Here is a 24937-nt window from a genome sequence, read left to right as displayed (position 1 = left end):
GTGTATTATTTCTGTTTACATACATCCCCCCTCCCAAAAGTGCTTCAGATGTTTAATATCCTTCTAAACAAAGATGGGCACTAATTAAAAATTCAATTGAATCATAAATTTAATTGATTAAATTTTGTAATTGTTTTAATTTGATCTAATGGCGTGCTTGAGCTTAAATGTCAGTTTGGCTTTTAATTTTTTCTTAATCAATAGTTTGGTTCAGAGGGAATGTGTCTGTCTATCAACATTATTATTAATTTGATCTAATTTTTTTTTCTTTTTATTAAGCAATTCTGTTACAAGAAAATTAATATATTCGTAAATTATGGTAAGAAAGTCATGTGAGTGTTCTTACGAGATTCTTTTGTTGAGAAAGTAAAGTGAGACTGCCGAATATTGGCAAAAACTATTCGAAAACAATCTTAACTTGATAAAAAATTTCTTGAAGATTGAGAATAAAAAAATAAAATAATTTGTTAGCATTTTTTCTCAATATTTACATATGATTAATATTATTTTTAAAAAAACAAAAAATGTTATTAAAATACGAGTAAATAAAGAAAGATTTAGAAAAATAAGTGAAAGGTATTGAAGCACCATTGTTAATACGCTTTGGCCCAGCCCATAACTGGTTTTCATTGGAAGGGGCGTGACTACACTAGAGGTAGGCGTGACCCGCCTACAGTCTGCAAACCTCTTACACTGTGATTGGCCAATACTTTAAACGCAATAATTTCAATGAAATAATTAATTTAAAAATTTTTCTCCAACATTTCCCCCATAGGTATTTGATAAACTTTCGATTTAAGCTAGAAAACAAAGTTTCCTTAAAAAAATACGAAAAATAATATTTCTTTTGGAATAATGCTTAATGTTTTACACTATTATCGTTAACAGAAGCAAAGAACTTCATAATTTGTTGTGTTTAATCGTGAAATAGATAAATAAGAGATGGGCATACTGTAGACTTGTAAGCCGCCATTAAGTAGGCGGTAAACTTACTTTATACTCCTTCCGGTGGAGGTCTCTAGCGGCAATTTTTGTAAACAAATGCAGTTTCTATACTCGTATTTTACCATGTTGGCGACTCACTAGACTTATATAGAACCATCCTACACTCACATTTAACTTATTTTTGTACCGCATTACATGTAACCTATTTACGTATTAGTCTATTATTTTGTCAATCTATCTACTACACATCTCTATGTTAGTGAAGTAAGTAATTTGAGCTACTTATTTTTCACCTTTGCCGTTCCACTCTTGTTTTGTAGGATGTTTCTGGATTAGAAAGATCTCACTTAACGCTACATTACTCAGTTAATTTGTGAATAATTGTTTTAGTCTAATGCATACATTACAGTAAATCTCACTTCATGTTACATTGGACCAACCTTGGATTGACTTGCCACTTATAAAGTAGGCTAATACTACTTTAATGTAAACTTCTTTTTCATCTTTTTGAACCGACTTGGTTACTCAATGCGGATAGAGATTTTGCGTTTTATTCCTCATTTATCGGTGTTTTCCGTGAGCTGGTAACACTTTTCAAGTTAAAAGTATTACTACTTACTAGTATTACTAGTTACTTCTCCAGTAAACTATCTATTAAGGCAATTTGTTTTGCAGATAATGACAAAAATCCTATTGAACATGGAGCCCACATCAAATAATTGCTCCAGTGTTACGTCAATACTTCATCAGAACTAATTCCAAAGACTGGATTACCATAATCCTCAAGCACTCTCCCCACACACAGAGGTTGTGGATAACCTCAAAATTTTTGGAGAGGGACTTTGGGAATAGAAAGGTAACAATAGTTAGAGAGAAAATATTTTAAAAGTTTCTAAATTCTCCAAGCACTTTCTATCATTGATGGCACTTTTATTGGTAGAATGAAGGTGACGGAGTTTCAGAAAAGCGATATTATTGATGTAGATGAGGCAGGATTAAACCAGTCACAATTTTGTATTAACTTTGTTTAACTAAGAATAACCGTACAGGAAACCTCCTTCAATCGACTTTCTTATTCAACCACACGCACAGTCTTCAGCTATTCATTGAAGAAATATCTCTGAAATACTTAAGACGATTACCCAACAATTCCACTAATTCTTGATTTCTGAACACATCATGGAGGTGGATACTGAAATGATGAAAATAAATAGACAAGTTTATCAATTTTTTATCAGACATTTCCCATCACAATTCAGCCAAAATACTTCTTGTTAGTCATTATTATTGTTTTTTTTTTAAAAAGTTTTATTATTTTAAATAAATGTAAATTATATGACAATAGATACATCTTTCATAATTTATTGATTACATACGTTTATAATTATTTGAATCACAGAAAAAGTTGATCTAGCTAATGAAACGAGAATCATGGTTATTGTTATTGGTAAGTTGAAACCTTAAAATAAATTAATAACACTTATTATGAACTTACGATTCATGTCTAAAGCCAGATATAGTACCAATAGTTTTCAGAGGTAATTGCAGGTCCAATTACATTTTCATATATACTTGTGAATAATATGTAGGAACGATTCAATGGTAAATAAAGACAATAGCACAATTAGAAGATTAATTAGAAGATATACACAAAAATAATTAATTAACGTTTAGATATATTATGAAGAATAAATATATTGAAGTAGACAAATTTGTTGACTTTCATTCTGCACTTATAACCACCGGTATGGTAAGAATGGCAATGGTGGAAAAAAAAATGTAGAAGCCCTGAGTCCAGAAAGTGTTCTTGGAAAATGATCTACGCAAGGTTAAGCAGCATCTCACAAGAGACCAAAAAAAAAATTGGCCGAAGGGTGTAAATTTACACTAAGGGAGTCCCAAACTGCATCTTTGGGAGCAAAAGCCCTCAACTGGATGGTACTCTTGTTGTTCAACTTTGGTTTTTTTTTTCCAGGAGAATTTTATTAAGAACACTTCTGGAAGAGGAACGTTGGTAGTTGTCGCTCAAAAGTACCATTTCAGTATAATTAACGGCTTTTGCCCTAAATGTTTTAAAGAAAGGTTAATACAGTTTCTGAGTTTGAATAAAACTAAATAAAATCGGTAATACCTCTTCATTGAATAGATTTTTCACTTTTCTGGATATTTTTTTTTTCATTTCTCTTAAGATTTTTTCCTAAACTTTGTTGATTTTTTCCATTTATAAATGAATTTAAGAGGGAAAATTCATTTTTGAGCATTCTGAGGTAGGTTGAAATGTCTATTCGGTGTAATGTGCAGTATTACTATCTGGATGGTTTTGATAAGAATTAAATTTATTTTAAAATTGATAAATTGGAAAATGTACAAGTTAGCACCTCGGTAAGAATATTTTATCCGATAAATTAATTGGACGGTCTTAATAAAAAAGTTTTAATAAACATTTACTTTTCTTATAAATTTTTCAATTTCTTTTTGTTTTTTTCTTTTTAGACCTCCGAGAGTGTTTCTCAAAGATAAGTACTGACATCAAATATATTCTTGGCAGATTTCATAAATTTTAACAGAAAATTGATACTAAGTTTATACACGAAACACATAAAATGTAAAATATACACACATATTTTCTTACAAAATAAATCTATTGATGCCAGAGTAATTAATTAATTCTCAGAAGCATTAAAGTGTTATCGGCTGGCAGGATATTCTAGTTTTTAAAAAATAAATAAGTTTTTCTAATAAGATTATGACCAAAACATTTTTATAAAATCCAAGCTCTACTAAATTGCTTTTAACTTTTTCTTTGAATTAATTGTTTAATAAAATGTTACTTGATAAAAATTAGCACTTCATAAAGCCTCAAATTTAAGCTTAATTGACGGCAATATCTAAGTTAATTAGTCTTAAAAGTGGAAGCATTTCTCTGGACACAACTCAACCGTACTCAATAACAGTATGAATTATACAACTTCAAACTGAGTAATACATCTACATTCAGTAAGTTCCAACTTAGCTGACTTGATTATCTGCTAAAGAAAAGTAAAATAATTCATAATTTTTAGAAGAAAAATACTTACAAATAAAAAATTATGGACTTCATTTTGCCGTTTTCGAACTTCACATATCTTAGAAACATGCGACATAAAAACCAAATCATTTAGGCAATCTTTTTTTTTTTTTTTATCACAAAAGATTAGCGCTCCCAATCTATCTTAATTTACATCACACCAGGGTTCAGCAAAACTAAAATTTTAATTATATTTTTGGTATAATAAGAACTTTGTTTAAAACCGTGACCAAAATTGGATTTCTTTACTTTAAAAAAATAAAAACTAAGCAAAACTCATGCTGCAAGTTACGCATGTTATGTGACTAGAATTAAAATTAATGTTATTATCTTATGAATTGGGAAAATACGTTACATGTTGTGCTCAACCACAAAGAAAGGTTGTAGCCTACAGTTACGGTTATACCTGTTTAATTTTGTATAGTATTTTATATACTCATTAGAATCAAAGATTAGCAGGGAAGATATTTCTGGCTGAATTATTTTGTCATTTTGAACATTTTTTAAATTTTCTATGATTACTTTATTTCTTGTTTACTCTCTTATTTCTTGTTAAGAGGAAACATGGTTTCGAGTAAACTTTTCATTTCCCCGTTTTGAATGGAAATACAGTTTCGAGGAATATAAATTTCAACAATATAAATATAGTACCTACAATATAAATTTCTCTCTCCTCAGTCTCTGTGGGTTGTTTGTGTGCGTATCCATGGTAACTCAAAAAAACGAAAAATCGCAGAAGGTTAAATCTTCAATATATGAACAAAAAAAAAATCGGGAAATCAAATCCTTATGATGATGGCCCCACCCTGTTAGCCTAGATTAGAACTTATTGTGCAATCACGAGCTTTAATAAGATTTACTAACGCAATCCTTCAACCCAGCTGTATGATACAAAAATCCATTAAGGCAATCACTTCGCAAATTTTCCACATTAAAAACTTGTGGTAATATCACCACAATCTAGAAACAATGTTCACCCATACTTTCAACTCGTTAGGAAATTAAAGACACAAGTTACACTGAAATGCAATCAGAAAAGAAAAATCCGATAATAACAGCGGTGTCTGTTGGATTGGAATACAATAGGAGCAACTTTAAAAAAACATACAAATTATTAAGGAAATAGAATGCTTAAAAACCCTAGCGACTAGTTCAGTCTTTCTCTTAATGTTTTTTCTTCTTCGTAAAATTAATTTTGCTTCTCTTTAAGGACGACAAGAGAAGCGATAAATGGAATAACCGTAAGCAGACATACACTGATGAAGAAGTTGTCCAACAAATGGAACATGTAGAACTGGAATGGATCGTTGGTGGGCATCATCGGTCGCAGCATTCTTGTGCCCACAAAGAACAAAGTGGTAACAGTAGCACCAACTATTGGATAGAATTTCCTGTGAACAAGATTTGCTTTAATATTAATAAGACAAGATCAACATTTAATATAGACCAGTGATGGCGAACCTATGACCCGCGAGTCAGACACTGACCCACAATTGCTAGGCAACCATTTGTTTGTTTACGCGGATTGATTTAGATTTTCTAATTGTTGAGGATAATTTATATTCTATCTGTATTTTTTTTCAATCACGCATTGACACAAAAGCAATTTAAATGCTATCTACAACCTTTAGTTTGATCATTACAGTTCTAAAACGCAAATGACTACAAATGCTTTTGTAGTATTTGAAATAAAGCAAAAAGTGTTTACAAAATATCAAATAAAATGTATAATTTTACTCATACTTTGTTTGTTAAAAAAATCGACAACCCAAAGCAAATAACCATATTTAGATTTTTCTTCAGATAAAACACAATTTGTAAGGTTTTGTTCAGTTTTGTTTGTAAAAAGAGACTTCCATAGCCACTTGTTTCGTCCCGTTTTACCCGTTAAGCTAACTGAATTTTAAAGATGTTTAGTTTTGAAAATATTCAGTTTAAAATTTTAAAGGTTCGCCATCCCTGATATAGACAAACAGTATTATAAAAAATTAAAGTATATGCACGCAACCTTTAAAGACAACTTCTAGATCTAGAACTATCAGAAAGAGCGTAAATTTCTATTTCAGTAAATCATTTGCACGAGTATAGTTTAACCTTCAGCCAACTCCTGTTAATTATTTGCTTGGCAGACAAAATCTTAAGAGTTACACCAATCTGCTGACTGGGCTTGGCAGACACACGTGCATGATTTGTGATTGTCTCAGCAGATTCTGCTGATTTGAGTAAGAACTCGCACCAGTTCTCTGTTATTGCTAGGATGTGGCTCGAACGAGGTAGGTGTAAAGACCATGGCATTGAGCTCTCAGGAGGCTTTATGCTTGCTTGCGAGCACTGGGCTACTCAGCGCTCTGAGCTCCTGGATAACGTTGGCTTTCAGAGTTCAACCCTTAATGACCGCTGAGGCTTCACGCGTTTTCCTCACATATTCTGAAATCACTAGACAATTTTAAGAAGTCAGGGGAAAAAAGCAACTTACCTTTCCTTCAGAGGACTTGCAAGTGCCATGCCAAAAAAGCAGCCACTATCTCTCACCAGTGAGTAAATAGGCGTTGTATACACGCTAACTGTTTCCGGTCTCAGGCACCATTTGAATGCCATTTTTATGCTCCAACCAGCATCAAAACCTTAAAAAATTTAAAACGAAAGTTAGAATATATCCAAATTTTCTGTTTAAATAAAGGACAATTTTTCTATTTCGTTTCTTTTTTTAAGTACCAAATAGATGATGGGCAGCATAAGAAGCACCGGAAATCATTGAGAACAATATGGCCAGAGCGATCATCTTCCACTTTGCAAGGGTTCTCAGCCTGGACCACAGTGACCATTTAGATTCGCTCACCAGGTAGACAGCCAATAAAAATCCTAGAAATTAATTACGTATGAAACAAAATAATGACAGCCCATGACGTTTCTGAAATTTACCACGCCCGACTTCCTTGAGTCTGTTCGGAATGGCAGGAGAAAGTTGTCCCAATGATGCTACTTTTTTTTTGTCAAATAATCAGTTCGAAAGATCTATAAAACTTTTCTAATTCCACAACGTACACTTTTAAAACCCAATAATTATTTTAAAAGCCTCATTATCTTCTAAAATCAATTCCCTGCAAATAGCTAAAAACCTTAGTAAGATTGAGTAGTGTCCCAGTTTCTGTACACTTAGTTCTAATGAATTGATAAAAATTGTCCTTTCTATTTCAAAACTATATTTTTTACAGCTGTCCAGATCAGATGAAATTTGTATCAAAACTAAATATAAAGCAATATAAATATAATTGGGCAATGAGGTAGAAAGAAATATCAAACAACCAAAACTAGAAACGTGGTTGATTTTTAGACAGATCAGGAAATTCAAACCACAAGTTTATAAGCATTTTAGATTTAAGGTTTTAGTAGCAAAAAGATCCATACCATAATTACTTTAGGTACACCATATATATTAATATTTTTATGAGAATATGAGATTTTTTTAAATGAGAAATATAGATATGGTTTTGTGTAAACTTACAAATGATTCTAAAAATTAGTTTTGTTATGAATAATGCGCTCATAAATATAATGCGGATGTTTCTGAACAACTTTTTCCATTAAATTGAATTGTCTTTGTAATACAGTGTAGGAAAATGGACTGGATATAGCTAAATGTAGAGAAGTTTTTTAAATAAAGTAATGGAGACTTGAAGGTTGCTATTAGTGAATAAGCATCTTATGGTCATCAAAAGTCCAGGATAATCCACTAATTCGATACCTTTAAAGTACGTGTGTGCACTTCATAAAGGTCCAAAATGGAATCCTGAACTCTCGATGAGAGTCCCCTTTGAAACATTTAATTCTTATACTTAGCAGAGAAAAGAGTGTAAACTTACCGAGCACTGCGCCAAGAACACACTGATGAGGGAAATGGGCGGCAATATTCACTCGTGAAATGGACACAAGTGTCACTGTGGCTAAATAGAGAAACCACAGGAAATATGTGGCAAACTTTCTCATTTTAACTCTGAAATTGGATATTGGTGAAATAATATAAAAATGAAACATTTTGAAATATGAAAATTTAGCTATTCTATGAAAACATAGTTTACCTTTCCGTAGGAACTGTATGGCCTAGCCAGATCAGTAACCATTGCAGGAACACATACCCCAAGGCGGCGGTGCCCATCACGTGTCCCGAAGGAGATCCTGGTCCTGTTTCACATGTGACTGAAGACTGCCTTAATGGGATTTTCACTTTTTCTTCTTTTATCCACCAATAGGGTCGACCTTCCGCTAACAGCCTGCAAAACAGAGACCTAATGCACATTTGTTGGATGATTATAGATTATGTATTGTTTCGCTGCATGTAGAAGAGGTTTAACTCTAGGTCATATGTACAAAAGGCAGAATCGTCTTTTTGAGAGCAAATGGTTAAAAGGGAAAACGTTGGGATTAAGCTCCCAGAATAATATTTTGGATTTATACCAATGTGGTTACCAATTGTGCCCTAGTGGGCTCACCTATAGCTTGCCACCTTTGATTTCTCAGGCTTCATACTATCTAGGTCTTTGCACACTGAGCCCTTCATGGTGTTTTAAGGCTTGCTTACCTGAGAGTGACAGTTGGCTTGACGATAGCACCCAATGCAACATTGTAAATTCTTCTAAATATACCACCACTTCACATCAACTTCCAAGATTTAGCCAGAGCTGCTGAAGAGATACGCTTCCATGGCATCAGATAGATTAGCTTCTAAAAACAGCTTCGCCAAACAATTCAAAGTTCTTATTCGGACTTGCAAGTGTGGACTGCCATTGCTAAGGCCACTTATTTAACTTAACACTTACTAAAACTTATGCTCTGTTACACTCACAGCTCTATAAGACATAAGGAGGCAGAGTTATAAAATTTGTTTAGAAAGTTACTAGTACTACTTCCTTAAAGAATACAAAACCATTAAAACCGCGAATGAAGTCATGCTTTGTTGAATCCTTGAAACAGCCCTGGATCCAAAATGTAATGATTTTCCACCGGCACTATTTTCAACTAGTTGTGGAACTAATACTTGCTTTTTCTCGAAATAATGCATGACTTATTTGTTATTTTCTACTTAACTCCACACTAACCACAAGAATTGGTAAACATAAATAAATTAAGCCTTATCAATTCATATGGGCGATAGAAACAACATCTTCACGAAAGCGGAATGGACTCTAAAAGGATGTGAACCTGCATTTTCCACTATTTTCTGAGAACAATAGCAGGCGCACCACTCAGGCATACACAGTAAAACTGAAAAAAACAAAATTAACGTGCACTCAAAAAGTATTTACCATTTCAGCAGAACGTTTGCCCATTCCGTCACCGATGAAACAAGCAGTACTTGGAAACCCAATTTCGTGTCCAATGAAGCAAAAACCGGAAAAAGAATGGCTATAGCGTACGAGGTATCACAAAGTTTGGATATCTTCAAGAAATATGCATTATCTTCACCAATTCTATAAAATACACAAGAGATATTAATGTCATAAACTTTGTATTTATATCAAGCTTTAATTCACATCAAGGTTTCCTTTAATACTTACAAATTCTGGGTAGCTAATATCAGACTTGCTTCCTGCTTCAATAGGCTTTTCGCGTAAGAAGAAACTGCCATTAGTAGAATTCAGTTTCGAACAGATGTTCCAATGTATCAAGAAAAATTACGAGTAAAGTGTCACTGGTATTAATCGAAAGTGAGTGGGGCAAAAATAACATTTAGATTTTCAAACGTATGCTACCCCATCCCTGTGGTAGGCAAACTGGTATTGATTTTCTGACAGCAGCTGTCGGCACCAGGTGGTGCCTTTCAGATAAAGCAAATAAGTACATTCAAGAAAAGTATTCAGTAAAAAACTCATATTTGGATTAAAAAACCATTTCTAGAGCTACAAACAGATAGGAGAAAAGGATCTCTAATAAAACAATTTTGTTGAAAATTTAAAAGATGTTTATTTGAACATTTTATCACATAAATTTCTTTATATAATAAAGAAAACTAAGTATTTGCAGGGCTCATATAGAGTCTGCTAAATTTTCCCATAAATACTAATCAAACCTGGAAAGCATAAATAAAAACGTCAATTTTAAAATAGCATCAAAACATTTTTTTTTTTTTTTTAAATCTACTAAATCACATACAATTATTTCTTCAACATTTGATGTCTCACTACGATAAATGGTGCAGCAAATGGTACACCCAAAAAGGCTAAGAACATGATAGTAGTTCTTATTGGACTACCCAGACTGAAGGGCAAATTCTGAAAATAATTCCAACAATTACATTAATCAATACATATGTAAATTCTTAAAATGGGAAAAATGATGAAGAAAATAAAATTTAAAGTATCTAAGTACTAATATTTGCACCAAAAAAAAAAACTTTTTTAAACTCACCTCACCCAAATGACCACCATGAAGACCCTGGCGGCTGGCAGAAGTTGAGAACTGTCGAGCAACATTTGCAAATCTAGAAGCAATCATTTTACCACAATAAAAATTATGTCTTGATGAAACGGTTTCTTAAGTATCAAACCCACTACTGTTTTAATTTAAGAAAAAAAGATGGACACCTAAACACATGTTCTCTCAGTGTTGCCATTGTTTCTAAAATAAAATTACCTATATAAAGGTTCACTTAATTTTTGTTAGTTTCACTGCCATAGGTGCAGTTGAATTTATTCATTTGCCATTTCTTTTTAAAGTGTTTATTCTAAAAAGAAATTTCAATGTTTGGAAAATAACGTATAAAACTTAAAAATAGAGTGCCCTTCCCAGCTGAAAATGTCTTCCACAACTCTCGGCGTCATCATTGAAATATTTACTTCTAATAAAATTAAGCTAAAAAAATATTCCTATTTTTGATTATTATTTATAATAAATTTTAGAATAAATGAAAATTGAAAAATGTTATTTCAGGCTATTAAGAAGTAGAGGAGCTTATCTCATTAAACAATTCACATGTCCATGGGTAAGTGGGGCGCTAACCATTCGTTCCGTATTTCGTAATCAAACGGAACCAGTTAGCGTACGACGTGTTGAGGCCACCTGTTGGACGTGTGATATACTTTTTTTTTTAAATAATTATAAATAGTAGTTTTTCTAACATTTAATTATGACTTCTCTATCAAAAAGTGGTTTAAAAAAATTACTCAAAACATTTCAAGTTCGGCATGTGTCTAGTTTAAGAGGAACAGTAATTGGAAGCATGCCTGACAAAAGTTCTGATAAATATATTGTAAGTAATTCGTTATTAAACTCTAATAGTTGGTAAATTAAAAAATTACTTAAGTTTAATTAATTCTTTGTCAAAGCTAATTATTCCACTTTTAATCACAGAATTACGCAAAACCATATTGTAGGTTTATTAGTTCATAACATTGTACATATTTTAATTTTTAGCGTATCATCAATTTTTTAAAAATGCAATACATTTTTTATGATTTGTAAAAATAGAGTATGTTATTCACCAGATAATAATCAGCTAACGTAGTTTAAATTAGCCTTGTACTTGGAAGGTTATCTGTAAGCTATTTATTCATTTAACGCTACACATTTCAGAATAACATAATGACAAACTTCCTTTTCTATCGAATTTAGAATTAGAATTTATTTTACTGTGTTTCCTTTAAAAACTGAGCTAACTTTTAAAATAGTTGTAAAAACTTAACTGGATCCCTAATGCAGACGGTTTATCGAAAATCTTTGGTCCATACCAAATTAGAGAAGTTTAATATTGTTCACAGTGACTTATATGAGTAGTAAAGTCCTCAGTTACCATGGCAACATTCTGATATACCATATGTTTAGCAGCGCTTATCTTGCGACCGTTATCAATATTTCTATTTCACAACTAATTCCCAAGCCTTGACTCTAAATTTAAAAAAAAAAAATTACAACATTTTAATATACATGATTAAATGTACATTTTGATTATATTCTGTTAATTTTCTGACCTTTCCTAAGCAATTATTTTTGGTATTAAGTACACCATGCAAAAATAAATCAGAACAGTAATTCCTCAGATTTAGAACATTTCATCATTAATTCTTATGCTAAAAATTTCCTTTTGAATTTTGAGCGAAAGTTAATCGAGATTAAATACAATTTTTTCGTCTTACAGGAAAACTATACGGAAATGAAAAAACTGGTTGATGATTTGAAAGCAACGGTGGCCAAAATTGTGAAAGGCGGAGGTGAGACTGCAGTAAAAAGACACACAGAAAAAGTTAGTAACTTTTATATACTTCTGGGAAGGAAATTTGACGATGAAGTAAAAAGTCAAATCAAATGTATTATTTGTTTTTTGTTTATTAAAAGGGCAAATTATTGGTTAGAGATCGAATTAATGCTCTGCTGGACAGTGATTCACCATTTCTAGAACTTTGTCAGCTGGCCGCTCATGATGTCTACAAACCCGATTTCATTCCCGCAGCTGGCGTTGTGACCGGCATTGGCAGAATCGCTGGGTATGTAGATTAGCTGATGTAACATTGAATGAATGTTGATAAGTTTCGAGGCCATTTTTTTTGTCGCAGATAACAGAATGCCTTGTTTACATGATGATTGTATCATGGTGATTAATAATCTCCCGAAACAAAAAAACAGTAGAGTACGAAAGAAAGTGACTAACCTAACATTCATTCAAGCTGCTTGTTTAGGTAAAGTTAACGCAACCTAAAATATTTGTTTTCCTATGTTTTTAATTTTCATTTTTTTTCTCTTTTGTTAATAACATTTCAAGTTCTCTATAGCATTCACTTATTTTACTCTCTGCACGTTTATGCATTTGCTCTCTGGGATAAAACTCGCTCAACTCATTCTTCTCTCGCCTTGATCTGGTGTTTGGTGGCAGTGCCAGCTGAAATGTCCAAGATGTAGCTGGGATTAATTTCTATAGTCAGAAACTAATCTAACTCTTACTTAGAATGAAGTATGCTACAACTTGCCTCGCACTGGCTTTTTGGCGCATCGCAAGCACCTGAACTCTAATCGGCACCATTGGATGGGATAATGCAGTTTTGGCCGAAAAATGCCGCTCTTCTGCCAAAAAAAAGGATATTTTTCTGAAGCGTGGCTTTGGAAGACCACTCGCTTCTCGTCAGACAGCACTGACATTGAAGAGCTTCAGGTTGAACCTCTTTTACTCCAACAAATCTAGAGCATGAGTGTTGACTTTTGCTCTGCCATTCAGGATTGAATGAGGCGTGATGGAAACCATCTTGTTTCGTTCCTGTCTGGAAGAAGATGAAACAGCGCGCACTGTCAGGGTGAAGGGTCGCGGAGGCACAGGCTTTCTGATCAACCCTTGTAGAATCTAATTTTACCCCATCCTACGCAATTATATGTTCTATAGCTTTATTTATTTTTTTGTTTCAAACATAGAATTCATAGTTTTTAATCTAAGAAATATAGTCAAATATAGTTGAGCTTCCTTTCACTTCTCATACCAACATTTATAACCAACTATTCACACTTTTCTGTTTGATTTTTCAACAATTTGTACAGTTGATTTACAGACGTGAATGCATGGTCATAGGAAATGATGCGACCGTGAAAGGTGGTACCTACTTCCCGTTAACTGTAAAAAAACATCTAAGAGCACAAGATATCGCCTGGGAGAATCGATTACCTTGTGTATATTTGGTGGATTCCGGTGGAGCGAATCTTCCGCATCAGGCCGACAGTTTCCCTGACAAATTACATTTTGGTAGAATATTCTTCAATCAAGCGAACATGTCTTCACTTGGGATACCTCAGGTGAGTTAATCTTGGGTTTTCTCTTTTCCTAATAACATGTAAGTATTGCATTAGTCTAAATTTTGAGGCCTTAATTTTAATCATTTAGAAGAAAAAACTAAATCTTCCCGAACAATAATAATATATTTATGGCCAAAGTCTAAGTGTGCCAGCAATCAGTGCCATTCCATTCTTGGTAGTAGAAACAAAATTACCTACTCTGATGAGTTGGTAATGTTGTCCAATTCTCTGGCCAACGCCTAGGAGAAACTGAAATACATCAAGCAAATATTGGGGGGAATATTATTAGGATTAATATTTCTAAAACAAAAACTGTCATACTTGGCAAAGCCCTTCAAGTTCAAAGTCATTTGGTCGTTAGGCCCCGCCCCTAGAAGTGATCTGCTAAATTTGCAGCAGCTTTTGTCACTTCAAGTTGCTGAGATGTGCTTTTTCCTACTTTTCCATGGTAACTTATTTGATTGGCCTTTGGTGTGAAATAACAAGGTAAACCAACACCACAAAGAACAAGGGTGACTTGAAAAAATTTGTGAAAGCATACATTCCCATTTTAAAGTAGTTTAATGTAAATATAATTATCAGTTAATAATTCTTTTATTTTTACATAGATCGCAGTGGTTCTAGGATCTTGTACAGCTGGTGGAGCTTATGTGCCCGCCATGGCAGATGAATCGATTATCGTTCGTAAACAGGGTACGATATTTTTGGCTGGTCCTCCGCTGGTTAAAGCGGCAACAGGGGAAACTGTTTCAGCCGAAGATTTAGGAGGAGCCGATCTGCATTGCGGGTGAGTTCAGTTTAGAAAGTAAATCAAATTTGAAATATTTGTGTAAATCATTTCTTAATTTTTATTTATTTATTGAAACTTCTTTGGTTAATTGACTATTCGAATTTGTCGTGACAGTACTTCTGGCGTTACAGACCATTATGCCCAAAATGACAAACATGCGTTACATCTAGCGAGAGAAATTGTAGCAAGACTGAACCATGAAAAGAAAGTGGACATTACCAATAACCGTAATGTATCGGAGCCGGTCTTCAGCCCGGAAGATCTGTATGGCATTGTTGGGGCTAATCTAAAGAAATCGTACGACATTCGAGAGGTAAGCAGATTGCTAATCTGTTTAGTTGTTTGTAAGGTAGTGCCAAAACTGTACGAACAGTGAGTTGTGGCATTATCGTGCCAAAACTCCGACTGTTTTCATTCCGATATCCTGGACGAATGCAATTAATTCTGATTATCAGACCCTGGCAAACATTTAAATATAATTACGAGTAGTTATTTACCTAGTTGAACAAATTCTACGACCCAAGTGTATCTAAATATGTGTAAAAACGCTAGTACTTGAGACTGAAGTTTCCGAATTTTTAGTTATTCTTCGCATAAGGCGTTTTTATTCGCAAAATATATTCTTTGAATAAATTTGTTCATTTTATTATATATTTATTTTGTTAAGGTAATTGCCCGAATCGTAGATGGTTCAGAATTCTCCGAGTTTAAAGCTAAATACGGAGACACGTTGGTGACTGGGTTTGCCAGCCTCTATGGTTATCCCGTAGGTATCATCGCGAACAATGGGGTTCTGTTCTCAGAAGCAGCTCTTAAGGTAACTATAGTTATTTTTAATTTGGTGTTAAAGCTAGATTAACTTTTCAAAATTATGGCCATCATAATGAAGTTAAGGTTCCAAAATTCGCAAGGAGGATACGATAGTTGCCTCAGTTCAGTGAATGTAATATGTTGTGGTCCTGTTGGATATCAGTGATGAGACGTTATTCCTACGATCTGGTCTTAGATCGGTTTGAGATATCTCTGAATAGATAATTATTGTATAGTGGACTGATTTCAGGGCGCCCATTTCATTGAACTCTGCTGCCAAAGGAAGATACCTTTAATATTCCTTCAAAATATCACTGGTAATTTTTTTTTCCTTTGATATTGTAAAGATATTTTAAATCTACAAAAGTGATTCATATAATTTGATAATATTACTTACCATATCTAGGATTTATGGTGGGCCGAGAAGCAGAGGCAGGTGGAATAGCCAAAAATGGTGCGAAAATGGTGACAGCGGTTTCGTGTGCCAAAGTTCCAAAGTTCACAGTGCTTGTAGGTGGATCTTACGGAGCCGGAAACTACGGAATGTGCGGACGAGCGTACGGGTGAGTGACTCTGCTGGATGTATTGAGAAGGTTACATTGCGGGTGTTTGGAATCCGGTTGGAGAGTGGATTGAGGTGCACGGAAGTGAAAGAAAACTTGTTGAGATATCTCTGAATAGATAATTATTGTATAGTGGACTGATTTCAGGGCGCCTATTTCATTGAACTCTGCTGCCAAAGGAAGATACCTTTAATATTCCTTCAAAATATCACTGGTAATCGATTTCAATAGTAAATATGTTGCTGGAAATATAAATTTATTTGAATTACAGCTCCAGATTTCTGTACATGTGGCCTAATGCCAGAATTTCCGTGATGGGAGGAGAACAGGCAGCTGGAGTTCTGGCGCAGATTTCAAGAGACCAACGGATGAGGCAGAAAAAGCCAGTAGGTTATGATTTGCAAACTCTGTGTAGTTAGAATCTTGTGGATGTAGTAATACATCTAGAGGCTAAGTTCAAATTTCACTCAATTGTACGATTACAAGTAGTGTGTGGTCACACTTTCGCGGAGTCCCAAACATGGCGACAGGACTCTTGCTTTAAATGTTGGAAATCATTGCCAATTATATTTCTGCAGACCAATGTGTATATAAAAATCAAATATTTTTGCTATGTTTGAGTAATCTGTATTAGTTAATTTCAGTGCTTTACACTGAACCAAAGCATCAATAACAAACTTATCCAAACTTCCCTTTGTTTCGTGTTTGCAGTGGACAGAGGAAGAAGAGAAGGCGTTGAAAGATCCGATTATCGCCCAATTTGAGAGGGAAGGCCATCCTTATTTCTCCTCAGCGAGGTTTGCAACTTCTAATCCATCTTGATTAGTGTTTCTATTCATTAGTTTCGAAAACTGACTCATTTTATTCACCATTTTTTTTTCCAGAATTTGGGACGATGGCATCATCGATCCAGTGGACACTAGAAAAGTTTTAGGACTAAGTCTTTCAGCTTCATTGAACGCTCCAATTGCTGACACTAAATTCGGTGTTTTCAGAATGTAATCAAATTTGATTACCAGCTCGTCCACCGTTACTGCTCAAAGATTTATTTTTTTATTTAGTTTTTAAAAAAGATTATTAGTTTTAATGACAATAATAAAAGGCAGGGAAGGGATTAGCTATGAGGTTAGCATACTGGACTCCCACGCGGAGGTCCCGGGTTCGAATCCAGCAGCTGACCCTTAGATTTTCTCTTCCTAGGAGCTTTTTACAGCTCACTGTCCGGCGATGGACAGTGTTGTCTGTAACGAGAGAACACTGTCCGGAGGCCGGCAGTGCCCTGGAAAAAGCTCCGGGCGCTAATAACTTCAGCTGTTGAAGCGCCAAAAAAACAAAAATAATAAAAGGCCTACTTTTTGATACTGTTTCCTTCGTAATTTAAGAATTTAGTTGTAAAGAAATTTTTACGAAGTATTTGTCTATTTATATTATAAATTGTCACTATACAAAGACAAAAAAGGCTAAAGAGTTGGTCTGTAGTCATTGAAATTCTAAAAATCCATCTCCATTTTCCTTGAATTTCACAACTTGTGCCATCGCAGAAATGATGAAATAAAAAACTTGAGAAACTCAACTTTGAATATATTCCTTGCATTTGAAAATACTCAAGTAAAGTCATCAGTTTATCTAAAAAATGCATCACTATGAATTTTACTAGAACTCTCAGGAACTCAGGGCCGTCTCTTCCCAACTTCAGCAGAAGAGGCTGATTCTACCATCGCACAAGTACAGCCTCTCCTAAATACAAGGGACTGCTCCACTGAAGCCCCGTGCTTTCAGACTGTGGAAGAATTCATATCGTTACCTAGCGTTTACAACACAGCCAAGGTTAGGATGTTTCTACCTCCTAATTGCAGTTTACACAGAGGCTCTAGATTGATTTGCCCCACTCTGTGATCTTTGCTGCTATAAGTGAGAAACAAGCTGCTGTGACTCTGGTTCCTGCTCATCACGCCAACTAGGGCAGAATGATGTCGAAGATAAAACGCATGAAGGTGAGGCTAACTTAAGAAAAAGGAATCAAACACCTAATTGTCCAGGGCAAGTGAGGCGTCATTGTTGCTAATGCTACAATTCCCGTATTTGTTTAGAAAAGGAGATTACGTGTAGGATCAGGGACCTCCCCGGTTATTTACAGCAAAATATAATGGAATATTCTGCTGCTGATATGTAACTACAAAAACACTAGAAACCTGTTCAAATCCCGTGTGAAGTGGCTTATAACTATTATAATTCAATCAAGTCATGATGACGGAAGTTAATTTATTCAATTAATTTTTTAAATTTCGTAAATCTGTGAAAGACATCGATCTTGTGTCTACTGATGAATCTTTAATCTCAAAAGTATTTGCTACTGACAGTACCCACCATAAAACAGGCTTTCTAATGATACGGGAAAGATCGCTTATTTATATGGTTTCCTTCGTGTAGGAAAGCGCTGCAGCTTTAATCCAAGCAGGACATTTAGTTTAAATATTCCTGAAGGTTTGTCCGACTAAAGGTAATCATTTCAAAGAGAATAGTTTAAATTGATGGCCACGACATTGAACTGTACAAATTCTAGAAAATTCCAAACCTTTAGAAGTCTATTCCGTAAAGTTGAATATCTGCTTTACAGATTTTCCTAACACTTGGAATAAGCAACACATTCAATATAACTTGATACTGTGTACCTGCGGAACTTCGCCTACTTCTAGAGAGATTGTTTAAAATGATGCTTAGAATGGCTGCCTCCAAAGAACTCCACAAAAACAAAATTTCTTGGTAAAACGTTTCGAATAAAAGTCAAAGGTATTTAATTGGAGGTAAGTAGCAATTTTGTACTAGATTATAAACTGCGAATCAGTATTCCTCTTAAGAAAAGTAATAAAATTACGATTGCAGCACTTCTCCCTAGGTTAAGGCCAAATTTAATAATAGGTTAAGAGAGGACCTTCTCACGTGGAGGCAAACTCCCTTCCCAAAGGATGAACTATCAACACCCAAAAAGCCATATCTACTAAAATTTCCAATTGAATTATAATTAATTCATGAAAACTGTCCAATCGTCGATAATTTGATCGACTAGCTCTTCCCCTTAGTAGGTGTAAGAGCAGGATGGCACTTTTATGACTCTTAGGGGAAGCTCTAACACGTCTTCCTGCCAAGTTTTATCTAAAGCGGGATAAGATGTACAGAGTTACTATTTTTTTTAGATTTTGCCTTTCTTGTGTATTTACAATTTTTTGTAAATACAAAGAAATGATATGTAGGAAAGAAATTATTAAATACCATTAATTGATACTAAAAGTATTAAAAACTGTTTATTATTCTTCAAATTTTAAATGTTTTTGAATTATTTCTTTAATTTGACAAAAAACAAGTTTTTATTTTTCAAGGTTTTACACTAAACTTGCGTCTGGTTACAGCAATGGAACTTCGCCATTTTACATTAACCTTCAAGCTAAGAGTGATCCGCTGAACTGTCACCGTGAAAGTAACCAGATTTCTTCTTTACAACAATAGGAATATATTTGCCGGCTTTTGGCCATGGCCAGAGGCGATCTTTATCCATCTGTAAGTAAAAATAATAATTAAATAATGTCTTGTTCGCTGGTAAGTTAGCTTTTAATTAGTTTTTGTTGCTATAACCTTACTGTTATCAAGAGAAAACATTGCCTTGGTATAATGTTTTCCAAACAAATAACGAAATTTGTAGAATGATTTAAAGTAAGCAAATGTAGTGTGTTACGGAAACATATGTGAAGTCTAATTCTCTACACCAAACTGATTAGTCTAACTCTGCTGATGGCCTAAAGTCCGAAACTTGACAGGTATACAAAAAAACACAGATTCTCTCCAACACTGCCAACCTATCCACTTTGTCTCTAGTTCTACTACCTTCTAAAGTTGTTGTACCATTCCATTGTAATGTACACTTTAAAGGAGGGGGTAGTAAAATATCGTAAAAACTCAGAGTTAGCAGGAAATTCCAGTATTGGAGGAACCACTTTGCAGAATGGACTGGTCACTTTTCTGAAATTGTTTCAAAACTGCTTCAAACGAAATTCTCAAAACTTTGCACATGTACAGAAAGCTTTCTATTTCAATAATTATTCTGAGAACATTCGTTTGGGCAGTTTCGAGCTGTAAGTTATAAAGTTCTTAAGTCAGCAACTTTAGAATTGCAATAAAAGAAACTGTCTCAAGTATTTAATAGCAGGTTTGTCAGTTTATAACCCAAATTCATACCTCGTGGAACTCATCTCTGCGATCTACTCTGGCTCCACTTCTACCATCAGCAGCTAGTGTAGCAGTGAACCCATTTCTCCGTCCTATTCTTGGTACAGTTTTTAGATTTTTTGCGTAGAAAAAATCATTTCTTCGTACGATGTTTGTTGCAGATTTATCTTGGTCGTTTCCCAGAGGTATGAAGACTATTTGGCGATCTTCATTTGGGTCTCTTACGAAAGCAGGATTCAATATTGGACTGGAACTGATTTCATCGCTTGCCTTTGCAGTTGTCGCAACAATGGTGAGAAAGCATTCTGAAAATTGATTAAATGAGATGAAAAGCTTACATCCGGGGCGGGGTTGATTGCCAGACTGGAGTACCTACTGGGATGAATGCCAGAACAATATTAAATTCTTAGCTGTTTTATTTTAAATAATTACCTATGCAGAGTATATACTTCAATATGGCGATCATTTCCAATTCAGCGTTGACTAGTTGATCGAAAGAACATTCCAAAACTACTGGAGCAAATTGGCTTTCTCAGCCTCTTTTATAGCAAGTATGAATTGAAATGCTGGCGATTTACAATAGGGGCTTGACATAGCAGTTGCACTAATTGTAACTTGTATCTTCTATTTAACGTGATAGATCCTGGCAATAAAACTACTTCGTGGATGTCATGTTTTCCAAAACATGATCTAATAAATTATTTTCTGCTAAAATTTATCTTGGATATACTGTTATAATTATAATAGTACGCAAATTAACAAAATCATTTCTAACATAATTGATAAAATTGTACAAATAAAGATGAATTTTTATTTTATAATTAATTCATGGCCACCGAATTCGAGTGACCGAATTTTAATTTGCGCTTTTTTAACAGCGTATTCAATTTGAGACAGGTAATTCATACGAACATCCAGCCAAAAATCGTACGTAGCAGTGTGGTGTGGCGTAGATGGTAGATGTGCTGTTAGCGAGACTTCAGGCATGTTTAGTGGGTAATGTGGATCGTTTATTGTTAATTTCAGTTTACATTTAAATGAAAGACGACCTTTGACAAACGGAGTGTCTAACTTAATTTCCCGGCTGTATTCATTTGGGGAAATTTGTCGCCATGCTACGTTATGGTGGCTAACGTTTCTATATTTGTTTTCAGTTTGCATCCTCTTGAGATAGTTCTGACCTCGTCCATTTCTCAGCTCTAGAAGATGTTGCCATCTCGCGCCAACAACAAGACCTTCCATTGTGGATTGTTCTTTGAAAAAATAACAGAAATTATGATAGCGAACGTTTACCGACAACATAAAAAGTATATAGTTTAGTTTTTTGTCGATTGTTGGACATTTATCGATGTCAAACGGATACATCAAGTAAGACATTTTATTAAATCGATATCTTTCCTTAAGCAACAAAGTACCATTATATTTGACTGTTGCTGTACCCTTTACGTTGCTATTTCTCAAACAACTCAAAATGTCCACTACTTGTACACCGAAAGGTACATTTGTATTCAGTTCGGGTACAACGTGCGACAAGAAATGATAGAGAAATTTATCTATATCTTCTAGGATGAATGTGACAAACTTATATGATCTATCATCGTCGAAATAGCTTAAAGCAATCAATTTATAAATGGCATCCAACACTTGACCACTGTAGGCGCAAAAATAATTCCATTTTGGGTCGTTTTCATAACGGCCGCTTACTGCGTGCATCACCTGCACCTCGGACAGCAATACCTTCATGGACATGCTGATCTTCAGCATCTTCTTGTATTCGTAACTCTCATAGATCTCTCCTGTAACTTAGAGCAGAGAAACTTAGATTCTAAAAAAAAAAAAAACCCTAGTCTGAACTCGTTACAATTTTCATCTTAGAATTATTTCCTAAAGGTCTGCTTCAGATTCGGTTCACTTTAAGGGTTTGTGACTCTTGATGAGAGCGGGTTGTCTCTGAACTCCGACTTAAAATCAACTTTCTTATTGAAGAATTTCACTCATAAGCGACAGCTCTTCCGAACAGGTCGCGATTAATAGATTCGTGCTTAGAGTGAAGCAGTTCATTGAAACTCCGAATTTTAGTAAAATTCAGTTGAAGGTCCTTGAAAGCTCTCTCCCAGAACTGCCTCGCAATAAATTTGCTTTTACAAGTATTTCGAGTAAAAGTTATAATTCTGCTGGGACGCAGTGAGTGCGAACAATGCGCTGTGTCCCCGAACCTAAGCAAATCCAGGAACTGGTGGTGCTTGCGTTTAGCCGTTTTTCGTTAAGTACAGTACTTAATAAAACTTGGCACTTGGGAGGAAGTCAAAATAATCAACTTCCTCCTAGACCAGTGATGGCGAACCTATGACCCGCGGGTCAGTCACTGACCCACAATTGCTAGGCAACCATTTGTTTGTTCACGCAGGTTGATTTAGATTTTCTAATTGTTGAGGATAATTTATATTCTATCTGTATTTTTTTCAATCACGCATTGGACACAAAAGCAATTTAAATGCTACCTATAACCTTTAGTTTGATCATTACAGTTCTAAAACGCAAATGACGACAAATGCTTTTATAGTATTTGAAATAAAGCAAAAGTGTTTACAAGATATCAAATAAAATGTATAATTTTACTCAATATTTTGTTTGTATACAAAAATCGACAACCATATTTAGATTTTTCTTCAGATAAAAAACACTTTTGTAAGGTTTTGTTCAGTTATGTTTGTAAAAAGAGACTTCCATAGCCACTTGTTTCGTCCCATTTTACCAGTTAAGGCAACTGAATTTTAAAGATGTTTAGGTTTGAAAATATTCAGTTTAAAATCTTTAAACTTAACTCTTGTGCAAATGGGCATTAGTGACCCAAGAGCTAGTACTAAAAAAAAAATGAACAAAATTTGACCCACGTCTCAAAAAGGTTCGCCATTCCTGTTCTAGAACCATCTTAAATACATTTTAAAGATAGGAATTTTCTAATATCTAGTTTTATTCCATTTTTAAGAATCGATATGGCAGTTGCAGAAGATTTTATGATGAAGGAAAGATTGTGAGCTGGCCGCCGGGAAAGGAATGGATTAATTAGGAAGGCAAGAGTCGTGACAGTTCCGCTGAAGGCAGCGATCTAGATGGCGTTGGGGTAAGGAAAGTGCCTTTTTCAATACAGTGAAGTCCCAACAACTTCTGTTTGAACAACAATATTTAAGTTGCCAGAGTTTCCACGAATATTTCGTCTTTTTCAAGGCCTAAAAGATCTCATTTTAAGTTTTTTGTTTTTTAAGAAACTAAGAAAAAATAATGCACAACAAGTTCTGAACATATTTCTCAGTAACATTGCGCTGGTCGTTAGATTTGTCTTCAAACGTCTAATTCTAGCAATGAATAGAATGTCTGCATAACAGCAGATAACCTGCCCAGCAAGTAAAAACATAAAAAGCAAAATAGTTTCAGTACCTTTGAGCATTGATGAGAAAAGGTGTTCACATTTACCATTAAAGTATGCGCATTTGGATTGAATTATTGGTAGCAGTTTGGCAAAACCTAATCGCATTCTGTGTACAGCCACTTCTCGAAACAGGATGCAAAGTTTACTGAACTTGAACATGGATACGTAAGGGAAATAACTGAAAATGTTCTTTAGTATCATGAATGGTAGATTTTGTAACATGAAGCGTCCATTTTCTCCGGCCATTGTGTGTTTTATTTTATTTGTATTTGTTTGCCAAAAAAGATATGGTTGAGAGTTCTTTAATTTGATAGAAATTGTTTTGGAGAGCAAGAATTTGTTTTTTAACATCATATGTAATATTTTCAAACATAATACACGTCTGTTTTTTATTGATGTACATGTAATAATTGAAATTTCAAAAATTTAAGTTGGACTAACATTTCACAGCTAAATAATTCTAACTATGCCTTATGTTTATCCAAATATTTTAATTACAGGCACACCATGTACTGGTAAATCAAGATTGGCCAAAGAAATAGCCGATCGTACCGGCATGGAGTGGTTTGATATAAAAACCCTCGTTTTAAAGGAGAGGTTATACAAAACTTGCAATGAACAAGACCAAAATCTAATCATAGATGAAGATAAAGTTATAAAATTCTTAAAACCAAAAATGAAATTTGGCGAATGTATAATTGATAGTCCAAGTTCAAATATGTTCTCTGGTCGTGGATGGTTTGCTGGCGTGTTTGTGTCACGGACTGATCTGACAATATTGTATGATCGGCTGCATTACCAAGGATTTTCTAGCGCAAATTTAAAAGAAACAGTCAAATGTGAACTATTTGAAGTCCAGTTGGAAGAAGCGTACACTTCTTTTGATCCAAATATTGTCCATGAAATCTATAATAACACTGAAGAAGATTTAGCTAAAAATGTTGGATATATATTATCCATTTTGAAGAATAAACCGAAATTGAGAACTTCACATTCTAGAGGGTTACAAACTGCGCCTAAATGAATCTACCTCCATATTGTAATCTGCCAAACTTACCAATCAATAAATGTTACGTCATTTTCAAGAATTTTTTGTTCGCCATATTAAAAAACCTAATTAAAATAATGGACGCCGATAGCGTTTATTCGGCCGAGTGCAGTTGGGGGCCATTAAGTAACTAAGTCTGTAAAGAACTCAATTGCGCGCTATGAGTGAACATTCAGGATTCAGTGAATACAAGATGGCTCCATCCTCACGAATTTCTGACTCAGCTTCGTACTCAAATGCCCATATTGTTTGCAGGTATGCTATATTTTTTAAAAAAATACATAAATTTATTAGG

At 34.3% G+C, this 24937-nt stretch overlaps 4 protein-coding genes, 1 long non-coding RNA gene and 1 pseudogene across 11 annotated transcripts; 3 read left to right on the top strand and 3 right to left on the bottom strand.

Annotated features, from left to right (window-relative positions):
- Positions 1 to 2276: 2276 nt before the first annotated feature.
- On the bottom strand, positions 2277 to 9810 carry G6P (Glucose-6-Phosphatase). Its single transcript, XM_074116474.1, has 7 exons — positions 9568 to 9810; positions 9316 to 9480; positions 8092 to 8283; positions 7876 to 8006; positions 6728 to 6874; positions 6489 to 6636; positions 2277 to 5403 (listed from the first exon to the last, which is right to left on the bottom strand). The coding sequence occupies exons 1-7, from the start codon at positions 9636 to 9638 to the stop codon at positions 5202 to 5204; spliced, it is 1056 nt and encodes a 351-aa protein (XP_073972575.1). The 5' UTR covers positions 9639 to 9810; the 3' UTR covers positions 2277 to 5201.
- Positions 9811 to 9948: 138 nt separating this feature from the next.
- Positions 9949 to 10609, bottom strand: LOC141448245 (cytochrome c oxidase subunit 7C, mitochondrial-like). The gene is made up of 3 exons (XM_074116475.1): positions 10418 to 10609; positions 10163 to 10281; positions 9949 to 10079 (listed from the first exon to the last, which is right to left on the bottom strand). The coding sequence occupies exons 1-2, from the start codon at positions 10502 to 10504 to the stop codon at positions 10165 to 10167; spliced, it is 204 nt and encodes a 67-aa protein (XP_073972576.1). The 5' UTR covers positions 10505 to 10609; the 3' UTR covers positions 9949 to 10079; positions 10163 to 10164.
- Positions 10610 to 11000: 391 nt separating this feature from the next.
- Positions 11001 to 17516, top strand: Mccc2 (methylcrotonyl-CoA carboxylase subunit 2). 4 transcript variants are annotated; one of them, XM_074116465.1, is made up of 12 exons: positions 11006 to 11258; positions 12144 to 12248; positions 12341 to 12489; positions 13540 to 13780; positions 14389 to 14567; positions 14685 to 14883; positions 15238 to 15387; positions 15631 to 15697; positions 15787 to 15943; positions 16215 to 16329; positions 16655 to 16740; positions 16828 to 17516. In XM_074116465.1, the coding sequence occupies exons 1-12, from the start codon at positions 11136 to 11138 to the stop codon at positions 16943 to 16945; spliced, it is 1689 nt and encodes a 562-aa protein (XP_073972566.1). In that variant the 5' UTR covers positions 11006 to 11135; the 3' UTR covers positions 16946 to 17516. The 4 variants fall into 4 exon arrangements, 3 of the variants coding, with proteins under 3 accessions (XP_073972568.1, XP_073972566.1, XP_073972567.1); XM_074116467.1 differs by lacking the exons at positions 16655 to 16740; positions 16828 to 17516 and having other exon boundaries at positions 11001 to 11258; positions 16091 to 16325; XR_012454922.1 differs by lacking the exons at positions 16655 to 16740; positions 16828 to 17516 and having other exon boundaries at positions 11002 to 11258; positions 15787 to 16017; positions 16091 to 16325.
- Positions 17517 to 19358: 1842 nt separating this feature from the next.
- Positions 19359 to 23949, bottom strand: LOC141448237 (uncharacterized). Of its 4 annotated transcripts, none has more exons than XM_074116462.1 (3): positions 23603 to 23949; positions 20174 to 20469; positions 19359 to 19496 (listed from the first exon to the last, which is right to left on the bottom strand). In XM_074116462.1, exons 1-3 carry the CDS (start codon positions 23946 to 23948, stop codon positions 19386 to 19388), a joined length of 753 nt encoding a protein of 250 aa, XP_073972563.1. In that variant the 5' UTR covers position 23949; the 3' UTR covers positions 19359 to 19385. The 4 variants fall into 4 exon arrangements, with proteins under 4 accessions (XP_073972563.1, XP_073972565.1, XP_073972561.1 ...); XM_074116464.1 differs by lacking the exon at positions 23603 to 23949 and adding an exon at positions 20597 to 21064; XM_074116460.1 differs by lacking the exons at positions 19359 to 19496; positions 20174 to 20469 and adding an exon at positions 20964 to 21966.
- Positions 19366 to 21812, top strand: LOC141448239 (uncharacterized). The gene is made up of 3 exons (XR_012454921.1): positions 19366 to 19498; positions 20326 to 20456; positions 21062 to 21812. It is a non-coding gene; the product is annotated as an uncharacterized lncRNA (long non-coding RNA).
- Positions 23938 to 24937, top strand: part of LOC141448238 (adenylate kinase isoenzyme 6 pseudogene) — a 28979-nt pseudogene continuing 27979 nt past the window's right edge.

The sequence above is a fragment of the Rhodnius prolixus genome, unplaced genomic scaffold (assembly GCF_049639745.1).
Source record: "Rhodnius prolixus isolate KJV_2025 unplaced genomic scaffold, Rpr scaffold_13, whole genome shotgun sequence".
NCBI classification, from domain to species: domain Eukaryota; kingdom Metazoa; phylum Arthropoda; class Insecta; order Hemiptera; family Reduviidae; genus Rhodnius; species Rhodnius prolixus.
This window is presented reverse-complemented; position numbering and strand designations above follow the sequence as displayed.